This window comes from Trachypithecus francoisi, unplaced genomic scaffold, assembly GCF_009764315.1.
Source record: "Trachypithecus francoisi isolate TF-2019V2 unplaced genomic scaffold, Tfra_2.0 Lachesis_group9, whole genome shotgun sequence".
Taxonomy (NCBI): Eukaryota; Metazoa; Chordata; class Mammalia; order Primates; family Cercopithecidae; genus Trachypithecus; species Trachypithecus francoisi.
The window spans coordinates 11500390-11520648 of NW_022681474.1; the positions used below are offsets into that span (position 1 = coordinate 11500390).

The window sequence follows — 20259 nt, forward strand, 5'->3', positions numbered from 1 at the left end:
TGGTCTTTCCTATTTCTTGGTTTTCAGTTGCTATCTCAATCAGTGCTTGTCAGGCATTAGGAGGCACACAATTGCCTGAAGAGAAATGATGGCAATTCTAACTGATGCTGCAAAGCTGCAGTCCACAGGGACCAAGACAGCAAGAGGGATCGAATATAACAATTATTATCATTATTGAGATGGAGATTTGCTCTTGTCACCCAGGCTGGAGTGCAATGGCATGATCTCGGCTCACTGCAACCTCTGTCTCTTGGGTTCAAGTGATTCTTGTGCCTCAGCCTTCTGAGTAGCTGGGATTTCAGGCACGCACCACCACGCCCAGTTAATTCTGTATTTCTAGTAGAGACAGGGTTTCACCGTGTTGATCAGGCTGGTATCAAACTCCTGACCTTAGGAGTTTGAGACCAAAGTGCTGGGCTTCCCAAAGTGCTGGGATTACAGGCATGAGCCACCACGCCTGGCCACAACTATTATTATAATAACCCACATAAATCGTGCTTACCTCTTTTTCTTTTCTGAGGAAACTGCCCTTTAACTAACTTAAGAGTTGTTGGAGAGTTCGAACTGTTGTCTGCTCTGGGAGCAGTTCTTTTGGGAACGGGGTGGCACAAGTTCACCTTTTTACTCTGCACCACATGTGGCATGCTGGCCTTCCTCTTAGGCTGCACTCTCAGATTTGACGCTGGACTCAACGGAACCACAACTCTCTTCTTTGCTTTCAACATTTCTTCAGAATCCTTTTTTGTTTCAGTTTCTTTTCTTACTTCTGCCTCTGAGCCAAGAAATTCAGGATCTGGAGTCATAACTAAAGAAAATCCAGCATCACAAATTCCGTCTGAAACACAAGGAGACTGAGGATGCTCTGCTAACAAGTCCAAGGCAGTAGACACTTCCAAAATGTAAGCACTGGGGTCTGAAAAATAAGAGTTCAACTGAGTTAAAGACTTTGAAGGGCACTTTTCAGCTGGAGGAATCAAGTCAAAACCACTGGGCAGTTTCCCCAAGAATGTAGGGTCTTTCATTCTATCCTGAGGAGCAACAGTCAATGAAGGGCTTCTGTCCGTCTTGTACAGTTCTTGGAAATGCTTTACTAATGTGTTTGGATGGATTCTTTCTTCAGGAAGTGATTTCTTTGTTTCTAGCAGGGCACAATTAAGGGCAGGCAAAATAGGTATCAGCTTCATTGAGATGTCATCTTCAATTTTCAAATCTTTTACCCCTAAAATATATATACATGTATTAAACATCTGAAGTTTATTTTTTAAAAACAAAACATTCTGGAAAAAAATGCTTTAGATTTCAAAATTATGTGATGGTTAAACATGTTACAGTCTTTCAAATGACAACCTAAATGGCAATTAACAGAAGACTTACAGGTACATTTAACAAATATATCTCCGTATATTTGAAATTATACACACACACATGCGCACACTGAACTGAAAAAGTATCATCTGACATGCAATCACTAGGTTAGAACAAGTAAACTAAACCCTGCCTCCAGCTCCATCTAACAAGGAGCTCATGAACTCAATGGTCCATCATAGCAGTACCACTGGACTTTAGAGCTGGCAGATTTGCTTTTGTACTTTTTCTTATTTTGTTTTAAAATTTATCTTACTGTAGCTCTACCTTATTGAACTCACTTCAAATTCTTTTCATGAGTTAGTACAAATCAACTGAACTGAAAAAAGAAGCCCTAAAAAATGCCAAAATCTCACTGGAATGATGACTGCTAATTTTATCGCCTTTTCTATCAAATGAAATAAAAACTTCTAAAACTGACTGGTCTATGTTTCATCTCCTCTCCTTGGCCCATGCTTTGACTGAAGTGCTAATTTTTTCTTTTTTTGCAAATGAATAAAGGAAACAGTAAAAGGGGAAAAAAAGAGAAAAGGTCTGGTCCCTATGAACTGGGTAATAAAATCTTAGAAAATTTCAGAGTTGTCAGTAATATAAAGCCATAAAAAACAATGGCCTTCAGGGCCTAGTAAGTGAAAATAAAAATTTTACCATTCTTTTTAAAGAAAAGTAACTTCAGAATGAAACACAAAGTTAGTTCTAGTTAAACACATTAGCACTACAGCAGTTACTAGAAAAAGGAAATGAAGGACAAATAACAGTAAAAAGGAAAATGTGGCCAGGTATCAAAATAAAAATTTTTGTATTTTTTGTAGACATGGGATTTGTCGTGTTGCTCAGGCTGGTCTTGAATGAGTGGGCTCAAGAGATCTGCCTGCCTCAGCCTCCTGGAGTGTTGGGAATACAGGCCTCCACCACTCCGGGCCCAAAGTTTTTATAAATTAAATTGTTTTAAAGTTATTACTCTGGTCTTTTTGTTATTTGTTTTTTTTTTTTTTTTTTTTTGAGTCAGAGTCTTCTTCTGTCACCCAGGCTTGAGTGCAGTGGTGTGATCTCAGCTCCCTGCAACCTCTGCCTCCCGGGTTCAAGCAATTCTGTGTCTTAGTCTCTTGAGCAGCTGGAATTATACACATGTGCCACCACACCCAGCTAATTTTCGTATTTTTAGTAGAGATGGGGTTTCACCATGTTGGCCAGGCTGGTCTCCAACTCATGGCCTCAAGTGATCCACCTGCCTTGGCCTCCCAAAGTGCTGGGATTACAGGCGTGAGCCACTATGCTGGGCCACTCTTTTTCTTCTTCACCTGATACAAATATAGGCAAACACTTAGCAAGTTCATACCATATTTATGTGAGAATTTTAATCTTTCGCTTTGTTAAAATCTTTTAATGAAATATCTGAAACTTTATAGTTTACAACTAAAAAAAAAAAATGAAATTAGAAATCTTAAGGAGCCAGATCTGGAGTTAGCTGTTAGACCATGAACAAATTCAACTCTGAGTTTCTTCATCTTTGAAATTGTTATAAGAGTACTTACTTTATGGATTGCTAAATCTACTACTTCCACCACAAAACCTGACATGATAAATGCTTGAAAAATACAAACAGCCACTGCCAATTCCGTTATTATCATGGGTAATGCTTTGCTTGTTGCAATGAAGTGATGCCTAGGAAAGCACAGCTTTCTGCTTTAAGTAACTAGTTGTATTATTATTATTATTATTTTTAATTTTTTTGAGACAGAGTCTCACTCTGTCGCCAGGCTGGAGTGCAGGGGCGCACAATCTCGGCTCATTGCAATCTCTGCCTCCCGGGTTCAAGTGATTCCCCTGCCTCAGCCTCCTGAGTAGCTGGAACTACAGGCACGCACCACCAAGACCAGCTAATTTTTTGTATTTTACTAGAGACAGACTTTCACCATGTTGGCCAGGATGGTCTTGATCTCCTGACCTTGTGATCCACCCACTCAGCCTTCCAAAGTGCTGGGATTACAGGCATGAGCCACCACACCTAGCCAGTAATTGAATTAAAAAAAAAAACTTTAAAAACATTTTTATATTGGTTATAGCTTTATAAATACTATATAGAATTTTATGTTTAAACACACACATCGTAATTATAAAACAAAGTGAGTTTTTTTTTTTTTTTTTTTGAGAAAGGGTCTCACTCTGTTGCCCAGGCTGGAGGGCAACGGTACTATCTTGGCTCACTGCAATCTCCGCGTCCCAGGCTCAAGCGATCCTCCCACCTGAGCCTCCTAAGTAGATGGGACCACAAGTGCAAGCCACCACGCCTGGCTAATTTTTCACAGAAACATGTTTCACAGCCATGTTGCCTGGGCTGGTCTCAGAACTCCTGAGCTCAAGAAATCCACCTGCCTCGGCCTCCCAGAGTGCTGGGATTATAAGTGTGAGCTGCCGTGACTGGGCAACTCTCATTTATTTATTTGTTTAACAAATATTTACTGTTTTATAGGTGCCTGGCATTGCTACATTCTAGGGATACAGCAGAATACAAGAAGGCCAGGCATTAAATAATTATACAAATAAATATTTAAACTATATGGATGATAAATAAGCATGGGGTCTAAGTTGAACAAACAGTCGTGATGGGAACGAAGAAACTGATAGTGAAGCCGAGCTTGACAGATAGGAGGAAGAATAAACTAGATTAGTGTTTCTCAATCTTTTTTTTTTTTTTTTTTTGAGACGGAGTCTCGCTCTGTGGCCCAGGCTGGAGTGCAGTGGCCGGATCTCAGCTCACTGCAAGCTCCGCCTCCCGGGTTTACGCCATTCTCCTGCCTCAGCCTCCCGAGTAGCTGGGACTACAGGCGCCCGCCACCTCACCCGGCTAGTTTTTTGTATTTTTTAGTAGAGACGGGGTTTCACCATGTTAGCCAGGATGGTCTTGATCTCCTGACCTCGTGATCCGCCCGCCTCGGCCTCCCAAAGTGTTCTCAATCTTTTTAGTCATCCTCCTCCCCAGCCCTTTTAGACCCATTTTTCTCCCAAATTGACTTCCAAAATTTTAATACCACATATACACTGCATATCTGTTTATGCACCGTATGAGTAGTATTTTTTTGCCCCCAAGAACCAAGATTTGGTCCTCTGGGTGGATCAACATCACCATAAGAATGTATGGGCTTGATATGAAAAAGACTAATAGATAAGGTACAGATAAGGAGAATAGCACCTATGAAGACCCCGAGCCTGAGACATATTTACTGGAGAGACGATGGCAAAATTCAACAACAAATGAATTCAGTTTTAGACATGTTGAATTTAAGGCACCTTTGAGATATCTCAGTGGCAACGTCAGTAGACAAGTGGAGATATGGGACTGAGGCTAAGAGGGAAGCATAAACCTACAAGGGAGGTCAAGAAGGGCGAACTAGTGATGTTAAGGGAAGAGAGAGATTTAAGAGGAAAAAACAGTTAACAGTGTCACGTGCTGCTAAGAGGTCAAGTCAGATGAGGACTAAATATATCCAACAGACAGAGTGAGCTGGAAACCACTGTATCCTTACCTGTTGACAGAGGTGAATGAAATAAATGTAACCCATGCAGACCCATCTGCTTGCCTCCATTTTTAAAATCTATGCAGAATGAGAATCAGAAAAAGAAAAGTTAGGTTGTTGATCTTATAAAGCAAAAGTAAACATAATGAAAAATATTTTTTCCCAAAACAGTTGTCCATACCTGGTTCTGATAGTAAGGCTGATGATGTAAATAAAATGAAAAACCCTCGATCTTCTAAGCATTTGATGATTGCCTTAAATATAAACGAAAAATTCAACTGAAGGAATATTCTGCAATCCCTCTCTTCTCCCTCTACCCATACTCATTAGTGAATATTGACCTCAAGAAAAGAAAAAATTCTGCACATGTTATGGGAGTCAGGGTAATTCTGTCCCCAGTATCAGAAACTTCAAATTCCTTAGCTGAAATAATCTTGGCCCTGTTGGGGCTATATAAAATAACCAGAACATGAAGGGTTAGTTTTAGAACAGTGCTCAAGAACATGGCAGATCAATCAGAAAAGCCTTACTTTTTCACTGAGACAGCTGACATTTCATACCACTGCTTAAACAGCCAATATGTTACCATGTAGCCAGTATAAACTCAAGATGAATCAAACCTGTAAGAAGCATCTTAAGCTCATATTTACATGAAAATTATCCCAAAACCCTGAAACTAAAAAGACTGCAAGATACCATCCAATAAAAGACTTCTTTCTATAGCATCTTAAGAAATGGAAAATAATAGAAAATAATCAAGTTCCAGGGCAACAAGAAATACAGATGAAAATAAGTTCTTCCTCTCTTTTGTTTCCCTCTATCAGAGTCTTCAGTGGACTCTTGAGCTCAAGAAAAAAGTCTTGAAATTTTAATGCTTTCAGTAACTGGGGCAGTTTTGTCCCCAGGCAGCAGTTGTTGTCTAAAAGCTGTTGTTCTAAATCATGAATTTAATAGCTTTTCTTTTCTACTGCTTACCACTTCAAAAATCTATATACACATAAAAGATAAAATCCAATATCTGTACAATAATTTTTCAGTTAAACCACCTACGGCTGGGCGCGGTGGCTCAAGCCTGTAATCCCAGCACTTTGGGAGGCCGAGACGGGCGGATCACGAGGTCAGGAGATCGAGACCATCCTGGCTAACACAGTGAAACCTCGTCTCTACTAAAAATACAAAAAACTAGCCAGGCGAGGTGGCGGGCGCCTGTAGTCCCAGCTACTCGGGAGGCTGAGGCAGGAGAATGGCGTGAACCCGAGAGGCAGAGCCTGCAGTGAGCTGAGATCCGGCCACTGTACTCCAGCCCAGGCGACAGAGCGAGACTCCGTCTCAAAAAAAAAAAAAAAAAAAAAAAAAAAAAAACCACCTAAACAAAATATACCATTTTACAGAATAAAACATTTTATTTCAAAACAGAGGTGACAAGGCTACAAATATAAATCATTATTTAATCACAATGAATATACAAAATCAGACTTTTCTAATGATTACACTACAATACAGTTATGACAATAATATCTCACTCACAAAAAGAATCACTACTTTGAGTTTTCAAAAAGATTCTGTGAGAGTCTCTGTGTTGTATGGCATATGATGATTTACATACTTGTCTCCTCTATAGTCTAAGCTCCTTGACTTACGGGAGCTATGATTTAAGAGCCTATTTCTTTGAAAGACAGGGTATCACTCTGTTACCCAGCTTGCAGTGCAGTGGCACAGCAACAGCTCACTGCATCCTTGAACTCCTGGGCTCAAGTTATCCTCCCACCTCAGCTTTCAGAGTAGCCAGGACTACAGGTGCAGGCGGTTATGCCTGGCTAGTTAAAAAAAAAAAAAATTAAAATTTTTTTATTTTGGTAGAGATAAGGTCTTGCTATGTTGCCCAGGCTGGTCTCAAACTCCTTGCCTCAAGTGATCCTCCCACCTTGGTCTATCAAAGTAATGGGATACATGTGATCTGCCATGCTAGACTTTAGGAACTATTTTGTATCCTTGCTTCTTGCCCCTCCTACCCAGTATGTGAATCATCCTTTTTTTTTTTTTTTTTGAGACGGAGTCTTGCTCTGTCACCCAGGCTGGAGTGCAGTGGTGCAATCTAGGCTCACTGCAAGCTCTGCCTCCCAGGTTCATGCCATTCTCCTGCCTCAGCCTCCTGAGTAGCTGGGACTACAGGTGCCTGCCACCACGCCCAGCTAATTTTTTTGTATTTTTTAGTAGAGACAGGATTTCACCATGTTAGCCAGGATGGTCTTGATCTCCTGACCTCGTGATCTGCCCACACCTCGGTCTCCCAAAGCACGCCTGCTGGGATTACAGGCGTGAGCCCCACGCCCGGCCGTGAATCATCCCTTTGTCCAGTGTATCCATGCTGTAGATGCTACCCACCCAGTAGGCCAATAGTAGTACTTCATAATGCCTGCACCACCTACCTCACTCATCACAAGTAGTACTCAAGTACAGTATAATAAATAAAATATTTTGAGATGGACAGTCCATACTCATATAACTTTTCTTACAGTATATAGTTGTAACTATTCCGTTTTATTATTGTTGTTCATCTCTTACTGTGCCTAATTTATAAATTAAACTTTAGCATAAGTATGTATGTATAGAAAAAAACACAGTATACATAGGTTCAGTACTATTCACAATTTTGGGCATCCACTGGGGGTCTTGGAACATAAATCCCACAGACACTGTATTACATCAATAATATATAAATACATATTAAACATGAAACTCCTTACAGCAAATTAAAATGATTCCATCTAGACACAACTAATACATACATATATTTAAGAAAAACATAATATTTTAAATTAGTGATTCTTACCAATTGCTTGTTTTTAATATATTCTGTTAATTTATCTATATTTTCCCCTTGTCTGTTTGACAGTTCTACCTCATACAAATTGAAGGACAAATCTTGAAAACAGACTGTAGAGAAAACCAGAAAAACATTTATTTTTAATATGCTATTATGTACTTATAGTCAATTTGTTCATTTTATATGTTGCAAAAATGAAAGAATAGAAATACTACTCAAAAACCTTTATCATTTAATGTTCTTGGTTATAAAACTCCTTCATAAAACCTCATGAAAACAGTTACTTTAAAACAATGCTCTTAGATTAACAAGACAAATACAAATACATACTACATGAATAAACATCAGTGCTCCATGAATTAACCTAAATGACCAAGAAACTCCCTTCTCACGGTTTTTCTTTGAGTTTAAAAGTACGTCTATAAATAAAACCAACAAAAACTCTATCCTCCTTGAGAGGAATAGTTACAAGTTTCCAAATGCTTTTAATATCTGTTTGCTTAATTGCATCAGTATTTCTAGATTAAAGCTAGTCTTTGTCATCTAGGTAAAACTACCTTGCAGTTTCTAGTTGGCTTCCAAGGAACTGAAGAAAATAGTAACTCTACAACTTTCTCACAAAAGACTCTTTTTAAGAGTCACTTATGATGAAATAGAAGTGTGCATGTTTGAATGTTTGGAATAGAGCAGAAAATAACCAGAACAAAGCTCAGGACAAGCAGCGTGTTATTACATTTCAACAGACCTTTCCGCTCCAAGTAATTCTGTTTTCTAAAGGCAGCCTCTGGTAGTCTTTTTTTCAAGGAAGACACTTTCATTACATATTTAAAATCTAGTTCTTGTGGTCTAAAAAATAACACAACAATATCAACCAGAATAATAAATAGTGGATCTAAATTTTCACAAGCTTTAGTTTTCTAATATAAATGTAAAAAAAAAAAAAACCACAAAAAAGACCTTAAATTGATAAGCTCCAGGTTAAACAATATGTGTATTTTTAACTAAGTAGGACAGATTTTCAAATACATGACCCATAAACCATGGTTTGCAAATATGTTCACATTTTCTAAATACATGTATTTTCGGTACAGACAAAATATCTAGATGTGTCAAAAAAAATTATGTATACAGGAATAAGGAATTTAAAAAAAATCATGCTATTTAAGAGTTATTTCCTGACTACTTTTTCCTTTTTTTGTGTGTGTGAGATGGAGTCTGGCTCTGTCACCCAGGCTGGAGTGCAGTGGTGTGATCTCGGCTCACTGCAACCTCTGACTCCCAGGTTCAAGTAATTACCCTGCCTCAGCCTCCGAAGTAGCTGGGATAACAAGCATGTGGCACCATGCCCAGCTAAGTTTTGTATTTTTAGTAGAGACGGCATTTCACCACATTGGCCAGGCTCGTCTCCAACTCCTGACCTCAGGCAATCCGCTCACCTCGGCCTCCCAAAGTGCTGGGACTACAGGTGTGAGCCACTGTGCCTGGACCCTAGGAAATTTTCTTATACAACCTCAAAGCAACAAGCAAAATCAACACATTCACAATGATACGATACTATGACTTAACCTACATCTTATTCAGATGCTGCCAACTGTTTCACTAAGTTCCTTCACAGAAAAAGAAAACAATTTCCAATCCAAGATACCATAATGCATTCAGTAATCATGTCTCTTTAGTGTCCTTTAATCTGGAACAGTTTTTCAGTCTTTCTTTACTTCAATGACTCGGATATTTTGAAAAATACAGACGATTTTGCAGAATGCTCCTTAATCAGCATAGGTCTATCATTAACTTAACCACTTAGTTAAGATGGTATCTGGCAGTTTACTCCACTGGTAGGTCTGCATTTTTTTTCCTTTGTGATTAACAAGCAAATAGTGGGGAAACGTTGTAAGATATGCAAATATTATTAAACTTACAATTGTTTTTAGCATACACTGGTTGATTATTAACGGTGCTGTCAAATGCTGATTTTCTAATTTATCAATCTTTCCACATTTATTAGTTGCACTCTATAATGAGAAAGAACTTCCCCTCCTCTCCTATTTGCTTATTCACATAATTTTTATGTTGTGGGTTATTATACTCCTACCTCTTCTTAAAAAAGGCCGATAGGAAAAAAAAATGAATCCTATACAACACATCAGTTTTCACCTTGTATTTCAATTAAACTATGACTATTTCTTAATGGTTTGGGGTACAAACTAAGAACAGGCTGAACAAAGATTTCCTAAGATGTTCTTCACAGTTCCCCAGAAGAAAATATTAATCATGATAATTGCTTTTAACGTAAATATATGTAACAGCTACTCTAATACTTTTCTAAGAGAATCATGTTAAAATTTGAAACTCAGATACTGCAAAATGTTAATAAAAATAATATTAAGTGGCTATAATCTGCTATATTTGCTATCAGGCAAATCGGATTTATTTCTTGGGGAAGGTCAAATTTCTAGTATCAAATAGTTTAATTTATCCCAAGAGGTCATTTTCCCATTAATAAATTAGAATTTAGGTTTCCTGTGTCATACCCTGTGTGCCATACATTTACCCAAATGTACCCTCATCTAAAATCAATAACAGTTGCTGTATTTTACACCAATGCCACCCTTGAAATGAATGGGGGGAAAACCCCAAAACTTGTAATATAAGCATTAGTAAAGGACATAACATTTAATACTTACAGCTGTGTTGGAATCATTGCACCATAAGTGGACCAAAGAGTTATATCACATAGCATACGGTCTTGAACAATTAATTTCCCTTTCCACGGAGACATGAGAACTTCAAGAAATGAAGGTAAGAAAGAAACCGATTATTTATGATGAAACATTTACTCAAGAAAAACAAAAACCTAAAAGAATCAATGAATTATTTCTTACCATTTTCGCTGTGTTCAAGTCTAGCAGAAAAAAAAAAAAAAAAGAACATTTTTACAAGAGTAAAAGAAACAAATTCAGTAAAACAAAGCATGCATATAATTACTTACATGCTTTTATGAGCTGGTGGTGCCATAGTTTTAGGTTCCCTGTATTGAAAAGCTACAATTACATAAGGACAGATCTGTCTGGGTCGCTCAATAACAGTGTTGCCTGAAAGTTCGTAAAAGTAATACTGCAAGAAGAAAAATAAGTATTATCAGGGTAGTAGCACCATGGAATTGCATATGTACCAAGTTTTTCTCAACCCCACCCAGCCCTGAAATTTAACACATTAGACTCAAAAATTACACCCAGATAACACCCAAATATATCTTGGGTGTTATTCATTCACAGGTGACTATACCTGACTCAGTTCAAAGGCACGAAAATGACTCGTCTTGTTAGAAACCTTGTTAGTATTTTCAGACACGTGGCAATCATAGCCAGAAGATGGCTTAGTATAGTTAGTTGTATAATTCTCAGACACAGACTTGACTTTTCCCTAGAATGAAAATATTAAAACTAATCAGATGCCTTCAAATAGCAATAACCTTTACTCTAGGATTCATTTAGTAGTAGTCTAACAAGGATGCAGATATGTGTCCCCTAACAGTAACTGTATTAAGAACTATACTTCTTAGAAAAACAATTATCTTAAGGCCAAAAATAGTTATAATTATCCATGAACCCTTAAAAATGTATTTAAAAATCTTGGACATTTGGGCGTCTGAGACAAATATCCACAGTTTTTATCACAGTATCAAAGAAATATATGAATCACCCTAAATTTAAGAGAGCCATTTCCTTAAAAGAAAAACTACACCCCACCATCTTTTATGTTATGGTCATTGAATGGCTCTTTGGTGACTGTAAAGAGGACAAAATCTAAAATTTCAAAAGATGAATTTCCAATCTGAACTATGATCAGTTGTAAATTATAAACTGAGATACTTCTATTATGCCAGGGCCCAGCAAGTTAACAAGAAGCAAATATGTAGCAAAGTTCTTAGCAGCCAGCTGGTCCTGGTCACTAAACGGTCAGCAGTATTTTCCATTACGGATTTCTCTCCATCAAGGGTTACGTGTCTCTCAAAACAAAAACAAAAAACAAAAAGAAGAAAAAAGCAAGCAGCTGGGCACAGTGGCTCACACCTGTAATCCCAGCGTTTTGGGAGGCAGAGGTGGGCAGATCATGAGGTCAAGAGATCAAGACTATCCTGGCCAACATGGTGAGACCCTGTCTCTACTAAAAATACGAAAAAATTAGCTGGGCGTGGTGGCGCACGCCTGTAGTCCCAGCCACTTGGGAGGCTGAGGTAGGAGAATTGCTTGAACCCGGGAGGTGGAGGTTGTAGTGAGGTGAGATTGTGTCACTACACTCTGGCCTGGCAACAGAGAAAGATTCTGCCTCAAAAAAAAAAAAAAAGCAATTAAGCCAAGTTTAACATATGCAATGACTTTAAAAGCTGTTTGGAATGATACAATGACATGTATCATTCCAAACAGCTTAAGAAAATGTTCACAAGATGTTATTAAGTTAAAAAAGAATAGCATATAGATATATACAAACTCTTTTCATGGGTTAATAACTCAATATATAGGAAAAAATAAAAATACACAATATATACCCCAACAAATATATCAAAATGGGATATGGGACTATAGGCAATTTTAAGTTTTATAAGAATATAATTACTTTTTAAAAAAGAAGATGTTTTGTTGTTATGTCCTGCCTCTTCATTTACAGACCCACCGAAGGCCAAACCACCACTAAGCCAAAAAATATAAATAGTACTTATCAGTAACCAACCACCCCTACCATCTCCTCATCAAACATTTTATGGTTCTGTGTGGCTCGATTTTGTGAAATAAAATGAAGATGGGAGCACAGAGGCAAAAACAGCAATCTCCAGCCAGTGGCAAGAAACCAAGGCTTAGGCATAATCTAAGTAAAAAATGAAATGCTCATTATCCACATTAGTAGGCATACTTTCTGCAGCACTCATCACAGAGCAAGAGAAGAAACATTAAGGGAGGAAAACTACTGATTGTACCTGAAAGCAATGTTACTCCCCAATCTTTTTTTTTTTTTTTTTTTTTTTGGAGATGGAGTTTTTTTTTGTTGTTATCCAGGCTGAAGTGCAGTGGCGTGATCTTGGCTCACTGCAATCTCCACCTTCCAGGTTCAAGTCATTCTCCTGCCTCAGCCTCCCAAGTAGCTGGGATTACAGGCACCCGCCACCATGTCAGGCTAATTTTTTTACACTTTCAGTGGAGACAGGGTTTCGCCATGTTGGCCAGGCTGGTCTCAAACTCCTGACCTCATCTGCCTCGGCCTCCCAAAGTGCTGGGATTATAGGCGTGAGCCACAGAGCCCAGCCTCTCCCTCCACTTTTTTGAGAACTTCACAATACTAAGAGTTCACATGCTTTTTTTTTTTTTTTTTAAATTAAAGGTCAGTTAGTGCTAGGCTGATAACCAAAGAATTTAAGATAGTAAGAAAGCTAAAACAAAAACAATTTAACAAGACCACAGAAATGTCCTCAAGAAGCCCAATCACATCTAAAATCAGTTTCCCTTCTGTTTGGGTGAAAATTCCAAATTGCATGATTCACTTAAACAGTACCATTTAGGACATTCAAGGATTTGTGGCATCATCAATTCTAGGTGGCACATGAAGCTGTGAAGCTGGATGTCTTACGGAAAAAGAAAATAATCTATTGACCATTTAAATTAGACAATGAATGTTGTTTTCTAAACTCATCTTTTTTTTTTTTATTTTTTTATTTTTTTGAGACGGAGTCTCGCTCTGTCGCCCAAGCTGGAGTGCAGTGGCCAGATCTCAGCTCACTGCAAGCTCCGCCTCCCGGGTTCACGCCATTCTCGTGCCTCAGCCTCCCGAGTAGCTGGGACTACAGGCGCCCGCCACCTCGCCCGGCTCGTTTTTTGTACTTTTTTTTAGTAGAGACGGGGTTTCACTGTGTTAGCCAGGATGGTCTCGATCTCCTGACCTTGTGATCCGCCCGCCTCGGCCTCCCAAAGTGCTGGGATTACAGGCTTGAGCCACCGCGCCCAGCCTCTAAACTCATCTTTTATAAGTGTAATCACGTCATCTTATAAGCAGCTACTTGTTTTCTGTTATTTCATGTTTAAAAAGTAGCTCTGACAGGTGAGAGGAAGATTTTTCCCTGCATACTCTTTATTTTTGAAGTTAAAAAAAAAAAGTTTACAATCTAGTAAATGAATTAAAAAGTTTTGTTTTTAAAGAAAAGGAAAAATAGTTTTGCTTTTCCTGAATTTGGATAGCTAACTTTGGTGAGGACTATGTTCAACTAAGATCTACAGAGAATATCAAAGGTAGATAACCTTAAACTTTACAAGGAAATCACATAACAGCACATTTAGGCTTTACCTTAATTATATTAAAAATTACAACATAACCAGATTTCCCATGATACCATGGTCTTGGATGAAGATAGTCGGAGTATTTGGAAATGTATACACCTGTAAAAGTATAAAATATAGATTAAGCAGCAGATTGCCCACCAGAGAGGAGAAAGTAGAAGCAAGAACACCAATTACAAAGAAAGCTACTGTGATAGTTAAGACAGGAGAGGAGGATTCCAACAAGGCAGCAGCAGTGAAAAACGAGGGGGAAAGGACAGGCTTCAGGGGTATTACTCAACTGAGGCACCTCTTTCGAAACATAAGAGACAACAGGTGAGAAAACTGATATGGTGGAAAAGAGCGATGATTCTGTGGTCAGAAGCTTGAGTTCCAGGTAAGAATAAGTCACTCAGGTAGGGAGGGTGGGCCTGGGTCACAGACACAAACACCACAGGGTGCTCATGAAGATTTAAAAGATCAATAAGCTTTAAAAACTATTATTCATTGAAAGTATTATTACACACAAAATTATCCAGTTCTAGTCAAGCCAAAAACTACAAAACACATGTAAGTAGTAGTGTTAATTTTATTATCAACCCCAGCACATGTGTTTTTGAAGAATGTGTATTTGTCAGGAACAATCCAGTTTCTACTTCCACCACTCTACTGAAGCCAGCCTCTCAAACATCAGCAATGAAATCATAAGATTGTAGGAATGCAGGAAAATGTCTTTTTTTTTGTTTTGAGATGTAAGCTGCAGTGGTTATTTGTAATTTACTTTCAAATTCTCCGAAAAAAAATTAAACAAATGAAGCAAATAATGCAATATGTGTGTGTGTATATATATATATTTATATTTATATATATATTTATATTTATATACATTTTTATTTAGAGACAGAGTCTTACTCTATTGCCTTGGCTGGAGTGCAGTGGTGTGATCTCGGCTCACTGCAACCTCTGCCTCCCAGGTTCAAGCAATCTCAAGTCTCGGCCAACTGAGTAGCTGGGATTACAGGTGCACGCCACCATGCCTGGCTAATTTTTGTATTTTTAGTAGAGACGGGGTTTAGCCATGTTGGTCAGGCTGGTCTGGAACTCCTGGCCTCAAGGGATCCACCTGCCGTGGCCTCCAAAAGGGCTAGGATTACGGGCGTGAGCCACCACACTCAGCCAATAATGCATAATATTATTTGCTAAACTTTGGTGATAGGTATATTAATTACACTATGTTCTTTACTTTTTCTATGTTTGAATTTTTCTTTTCTTTTCTTTTCTTTTTTTTTGAGACAGAGTTTCGCTCTGTCGCCCAGGCTGGAGTGCAGTGGCCGGATCTCAGCTCACTGCAAGCTCCGCCTCCCAGGTTCCCGCCATTCTCCTGCCTCGGCCTCCTGAGTAGCTGGGACTACAGGCGCCGCCACCATGCCCGGCTAGGTTTTATGTATTTTTTTTAGTACAGACGGGGTTTCACCGTGTTAGCCAGGATGGTCTCGATCTCCTGACCTCGTGATCCACTGCGCCCAGCCTATGTTTGAATTTTTCATAATGAAGTGAGAGTGGGGTGAAAAAATAAAAAGAAAAAACGTTGTATGCAGTGTTATTAGGGTTATGAATTTATCACTTTTAATGTCCCACAGAAGATGAGTTGAATGTAAACTTTATTTTTTTTTTGTTTTATAGAGTTATCATATGACCCAGTGGTTCCACTCATTATATATCAAAGATATATATATAACTATGTCCACCCAAAAACTTGTACATGCATGTTCATAGAACCATTATTCATAATAGCCCAAAAGTAGAAATAACCCATATGTCCATGAACTGATGAATGCATAAAGAAAATATGGTATGGCCACATAACAGAATACAGCATTGTACCATTTAACATTTTGGTCAACAACAGACTGCATAAAGTTTGGACAGTGGTCCCATAAGTTTGTAATACCATATTTTTACTGTACTTTTTCTGTTTTGATACACAAACACACACCACTATTTTATAACTGCCTGAAGTATTCGGTACAGTAACATGCTGTACAGATTTGTAGCCTAGGGGCAATAGGCTATACCATATAGCCTAGGTGTGTAGTAGGCTATACCCTCTAAGTGTCTCTAAGTACACTCTGTGATGTTCACATGAGTAAAAAATTGCGGCAGGGCGTGGTAGCTCACACCTGTAATCCCAGCACTTTGGGAAGCCAAGGAGGGCAGATCATGAGGTCAGGAGATCGAGACCATCCTGGCCAACATGGTGAAACCCCATCTCTACTAAAAATACAAAAATTAGTTGGGCATGGTGGTGCATGCCTGTAATCCCAGCTACTCAGGAGGCTGAGGCAGGAGAATCACTTGAACCAGGGAGGTGGAGGTTGCAGTGAGCTGAGATGGCGCCATTGCACTCCAGCTTGGCGACAGAGCGAAACTCCATCTCAAAAAAAAAAAACTGCCTAACAATGCAATTCTTGGAACGTATCCCCATTGTTAAGTCCTGCAGGACTGCAATATTCAATCATAAAAAGGAATGAAGTACTACTGGTTCATGCTACAATATGCCTTAAAAACATGCTAAAAGAAGTTACTCAAAAAAGACCGTATATATGATTCCACTTATATGAAATGTCCAGAATAGGCAAATCTATAAAGGCAGAAAATAGACTGGTGGTTGCCTAGAGCGGGGACGGTAGAGAATAGGGAGTCACCGCTAGTGGCCATGGGATTTCTTTTTTGGGTGATAAAAATGGTCTAAAATTGACAGTTATGATGGTTACCCAACTATGGGACTACACTAAACAATGGGTGAATTCTATAATTGTGAAATTATATTTCAATAAAGCATTTTTTTTTAAAAGGTCAGCAGGAATCTAGCCATGACGATAATCTTTCTCAGTTCTGATCTCCACATTCTACATAGTACCTGGCACTGCTAAATACCCCTCTTCGTGAGATCTTTCTGCTATCTGTGAAACTCTATTTCCTAAGTCTCCATGCAACAGACTGCTCTTGACACTTCCTTGTTCTATCCTCGCTGTACCTCCCCACACGCTGGTCCCATTAATGACCCAAAAGTTCTGTTTTTGCCATCTTTCTTTCCATGCCATCCCACTAACAATGTCTTAGCCTCAGTTCACACTCCACTCCCACAACACCAGCCCCAAATCTAGTTCTGATCCCTTTATGACCTACAGGCTATCTTTCAGAAACACTTATGAAAACCTCACTATTTCTCAAATTCAACTCATAAAAGTAGTACTGTCCACTTACTGAGAACTTATTAGGTGCAAACTCCTGGGCTAAACACTTTACAGTCTCATTGAATCTTCCCAACAACTCTATAGTTCAATCTGTTTTACACATGAAGAAACTGAATCTTAAAAAAAGTTAGTGCTAATTCATATTCTTGATAATTAGATAACATTTTTCTTTTTAACTCATCAGCTTCTCTACTAATCTGCTTCTCTTCTTATGTACCTCTTTTCTATTAATAATTATTGCAGTATAAGTTTAAAAGCTTATATTTGATTATTTCTTCTCTTATCCCTCACATTCCATGGTTGCCAAGTTTGGTCAGTTCTATCTAGTGTCTATTCTTATTGCCATTGTGATAATTTAGAAGACATTCTCAAGACAATACCAATCTCTTGACATTGAAAAATACTGTAAAGTTTTAAACTCAAATTTCATTCATATGTTTAAATTTAGAAATCTAAACATTATGAGCTGACATTTAATGAAACTGGCTTTTAATATACATATCTTATAAACCTAATGAAACCTTACTTCATCTTGTAAAAGAAGACTTTTTTTTAAGATTCTTTTTGCTTTACAGGCTTACCTTTGGCTGGATCACCCAGAGTGGTAACAGCACTGCTGCCAACACGGAGTCCACGCTGACATACCAATTTTGCCTTTAAACAAAAGATTACTTTGCTTCAGTCTTTGAAGCAGCAATGAAATAATGCTATAATCTGTAAGTTTTTTTTTTTTTTAAGTTTTATTTTTTTTATAATACGATAGAGACAAGGTCTCACTATGTTGCCCAGGCTGATCTCAAACTCCCGGGCTCAAGCAATCTTCCCACCTCAGCCTCCCAAAATGCTGGGATTACAGGTATGAGGCACAACTGCATCTGGCCTAATCTATAAGCTTTAAAATAAATAGTTTGTTCACTGTAGGTACTCAGGGCACAAAGAAAACTTATTCAAAGCAATCTGTATTTTGATTAACGGCCCAAAATTTTCACAGAATTTTACCATTTCAATTAACAAAAATGTCAGCAAAACCAAATTAAGCAGGGTCACAGGTAAGTCCACTAGAAGACTTATTTTCCAACTACAGCTTTAGAACCATGAAATTTCAAAATGTCTTACTGCCAAATGTTATTTTTAGTAAGAACCCAGAGCATCTTATTTGAATTTAGATGATTAAGTTAAAAAGGGATAAACTCTTCTGGTATTACTATATAGTCCTTATTATATGTTAGTGCTAATTATCTGCTAAACAAATCTGCCCCCCTTCTTTATAGACCATTAACCTAATCGAAGCACTAACTTTGACTTATTTTAGATCTCTGGTATTATTTAAAATGTATCTAGGAAGCCATACGTATCTTTGGAGACCTACCCTGTACACGGTCCTTTCCTTCCCCCATAATTTAGGTACAGGCAACAATACAGATTTCAGTCTTCAAATATTTTTTTTTTTTGAGATGGAGTCTTGCTCTGTCGCCCAGGCTGGAGTGCAGTGGCTGGATCTCAGCTCACTGCAAGCTCCGCCTCCCGGGTTCACACCATTCTCCTGCCTCAGCCTCCCGAGTAGCTGGGACTACAGGCGCCCGGCTAGTTTTTTGTATTTTTTAGTAGAGACGGGGTTTCACCGTGTTAGCCAGGATGGTCTCGATCTCCTGACCTCGTGATCCACCCGTCTTGGCCTCCCAAAGTGCTGGGATTACAGGCTTGAGCCACCGCGCCCGGCCCAGTCTTCAAATATTGAATGAAGGAATTTCAGTTAACCAGGATGCCAAAGTTTATTAAGTTACATGATTTATCTCCCAAATCATGTAATTTAAACCAGAAAAATATCCACAAGAAACAAAGTATCTATTAAACGATGATCCAGAATGGAAAAATATTCCTTCAATCTATCAAAGGACATTACTGACACTAAAGAAACCCGTTTTAATCCAAATTGCACCCTAAGCTTACAAATTTTTTTTTTTTTTTTTTTTTTTTTGAGACAGAGTCTCGCTCTGTTGCCCAGGCTGGAGTGCAGTGATCGGATCCCAGCTCGCTGCAAGCTCCGCCTCCCGGGTTTACGCCATTCTCCTGCCTCAGCCTCCCGAGTAGCTGGGACTACAGGCGCCTGCCACCACGCCCGGCTAATTTTTTGTATGTTTTTTAGTAGAGACGGGGTTTCACCGTGTTAGCCAGGATGGTCTCGATCTCCTGACCTCGTGATCCACCCGTCTTGGCCTCCCAAAGTGCTGGGATTACAGGCTTGAGCCACCGCGCCCGGCCCAGTCTTCAAATATTGAATGAAGGAATTTCAGTTAACCAGGATGCCAAAGTTTATTAAGTTACATGATTTATCTCCCAAATCATGTAATTTAAACCAGAAAAATATCCACAAGAAACAAAGTATCTATTAAACGATGATCCAGAATGGAAAAATATTCCTTCAATCTATCAAAGGACATTACTGACACTAAAGAAACCCGTTTTAATCCAAATTGCACCCTAAGCTTACAAATTTTTTTTTTTTTTTTTTTTTTGAGACAGAGTCTCGCTCTGTTGCCCAGGCTGGAGTGCAGTGATCGGATCCCAGCTCGCTGCAAGCTCCGCCTCCCGGGTTTACGCCATTCTCCTGCCTCAGCCTCCCGAGTAGCTGGGACTACAGGCGCCTGCCACCACGCCCGGCTAATTTTTTGTATGTTTTTTAGTAGAGACGGGGTTTCACTGTGTTAGCCAGGATGGTCTCGATCTCCTGACCTTGTGATCTGCCCGTCTCGGCCTCCCAAAGTGCTGGGATTACAGACTTGAGCCACCGCGCCTGGCCACAAATGTATTTAAGATAAAACTTAAATATGTTTAATCTCTTAAATGTATTTAAAAGAAACCATGGAAAGTTGTAGAAATCAAATCAAATCTCCTTCATGACTGGCTTTTACTGCTGTCATTTATATGCCACCAAACTAAGTAACAAAAAACACTGATGATTTGGTAATCTTACAACTCTTACAGAA

At 38.7% G+C, this 20259-nt stretch overlaps 1 protein-coding gene across 15 annotated transcripts in view; it reads right to left on the reverse strand.

Annotated features, from left to right (window-relative positions):
* Positions 1-20259, reverse strand: part of TASOR2 (transcription activation suppressor family member 2) — an 82837-nt gene that overhangs the window by 33785 nt on the left and 28793 nt on the right. For 7 of the 15 annotated variants that reach the window (XM_033208710.1, XM_033208706.1, XM_033208713.1 and 4 more), the window contains 11 exons: positions 17854-17926; positions 14044-14135; positions 10996-11133; positions 10700-10824; positions 10593-10612; positions 10395-10494; positions 8456-8556; positions 7717-7820; positions 5065-5137; positions 4893-4961; positions 503-1219 (listed from right to left, as the gene is read on the reverse strand). In XM_033208710.1, the coding sequence (XP_033064601.1) occupies positions 503-1219; positions 4893-4961; positions 5065-5137; positions 7717-7820; positions 8456-8556; positions 10395-10494; positions 10593-10612; positions 10700-10824; positions 10996-11133; positions 14044-14135; positions 17854-17926 (1612 nt within the window). The remainder of the gene's footprint in view (positions 1-502; positions 1220-4892; positions 4962-5064; positions 5138-7716; positions 7821-8455; positions 8557-10394; positions 10495-10592; positions 10613-10699; positions 10825-10995; positions 11134-14043; positions 14136-17853; positions 17927-20259) is intronic. The other 8 variants (XM_033208720.1, XM_033208718.1, XM_033208708.1 and 5 more) reach the window with 4 other exon arrangements.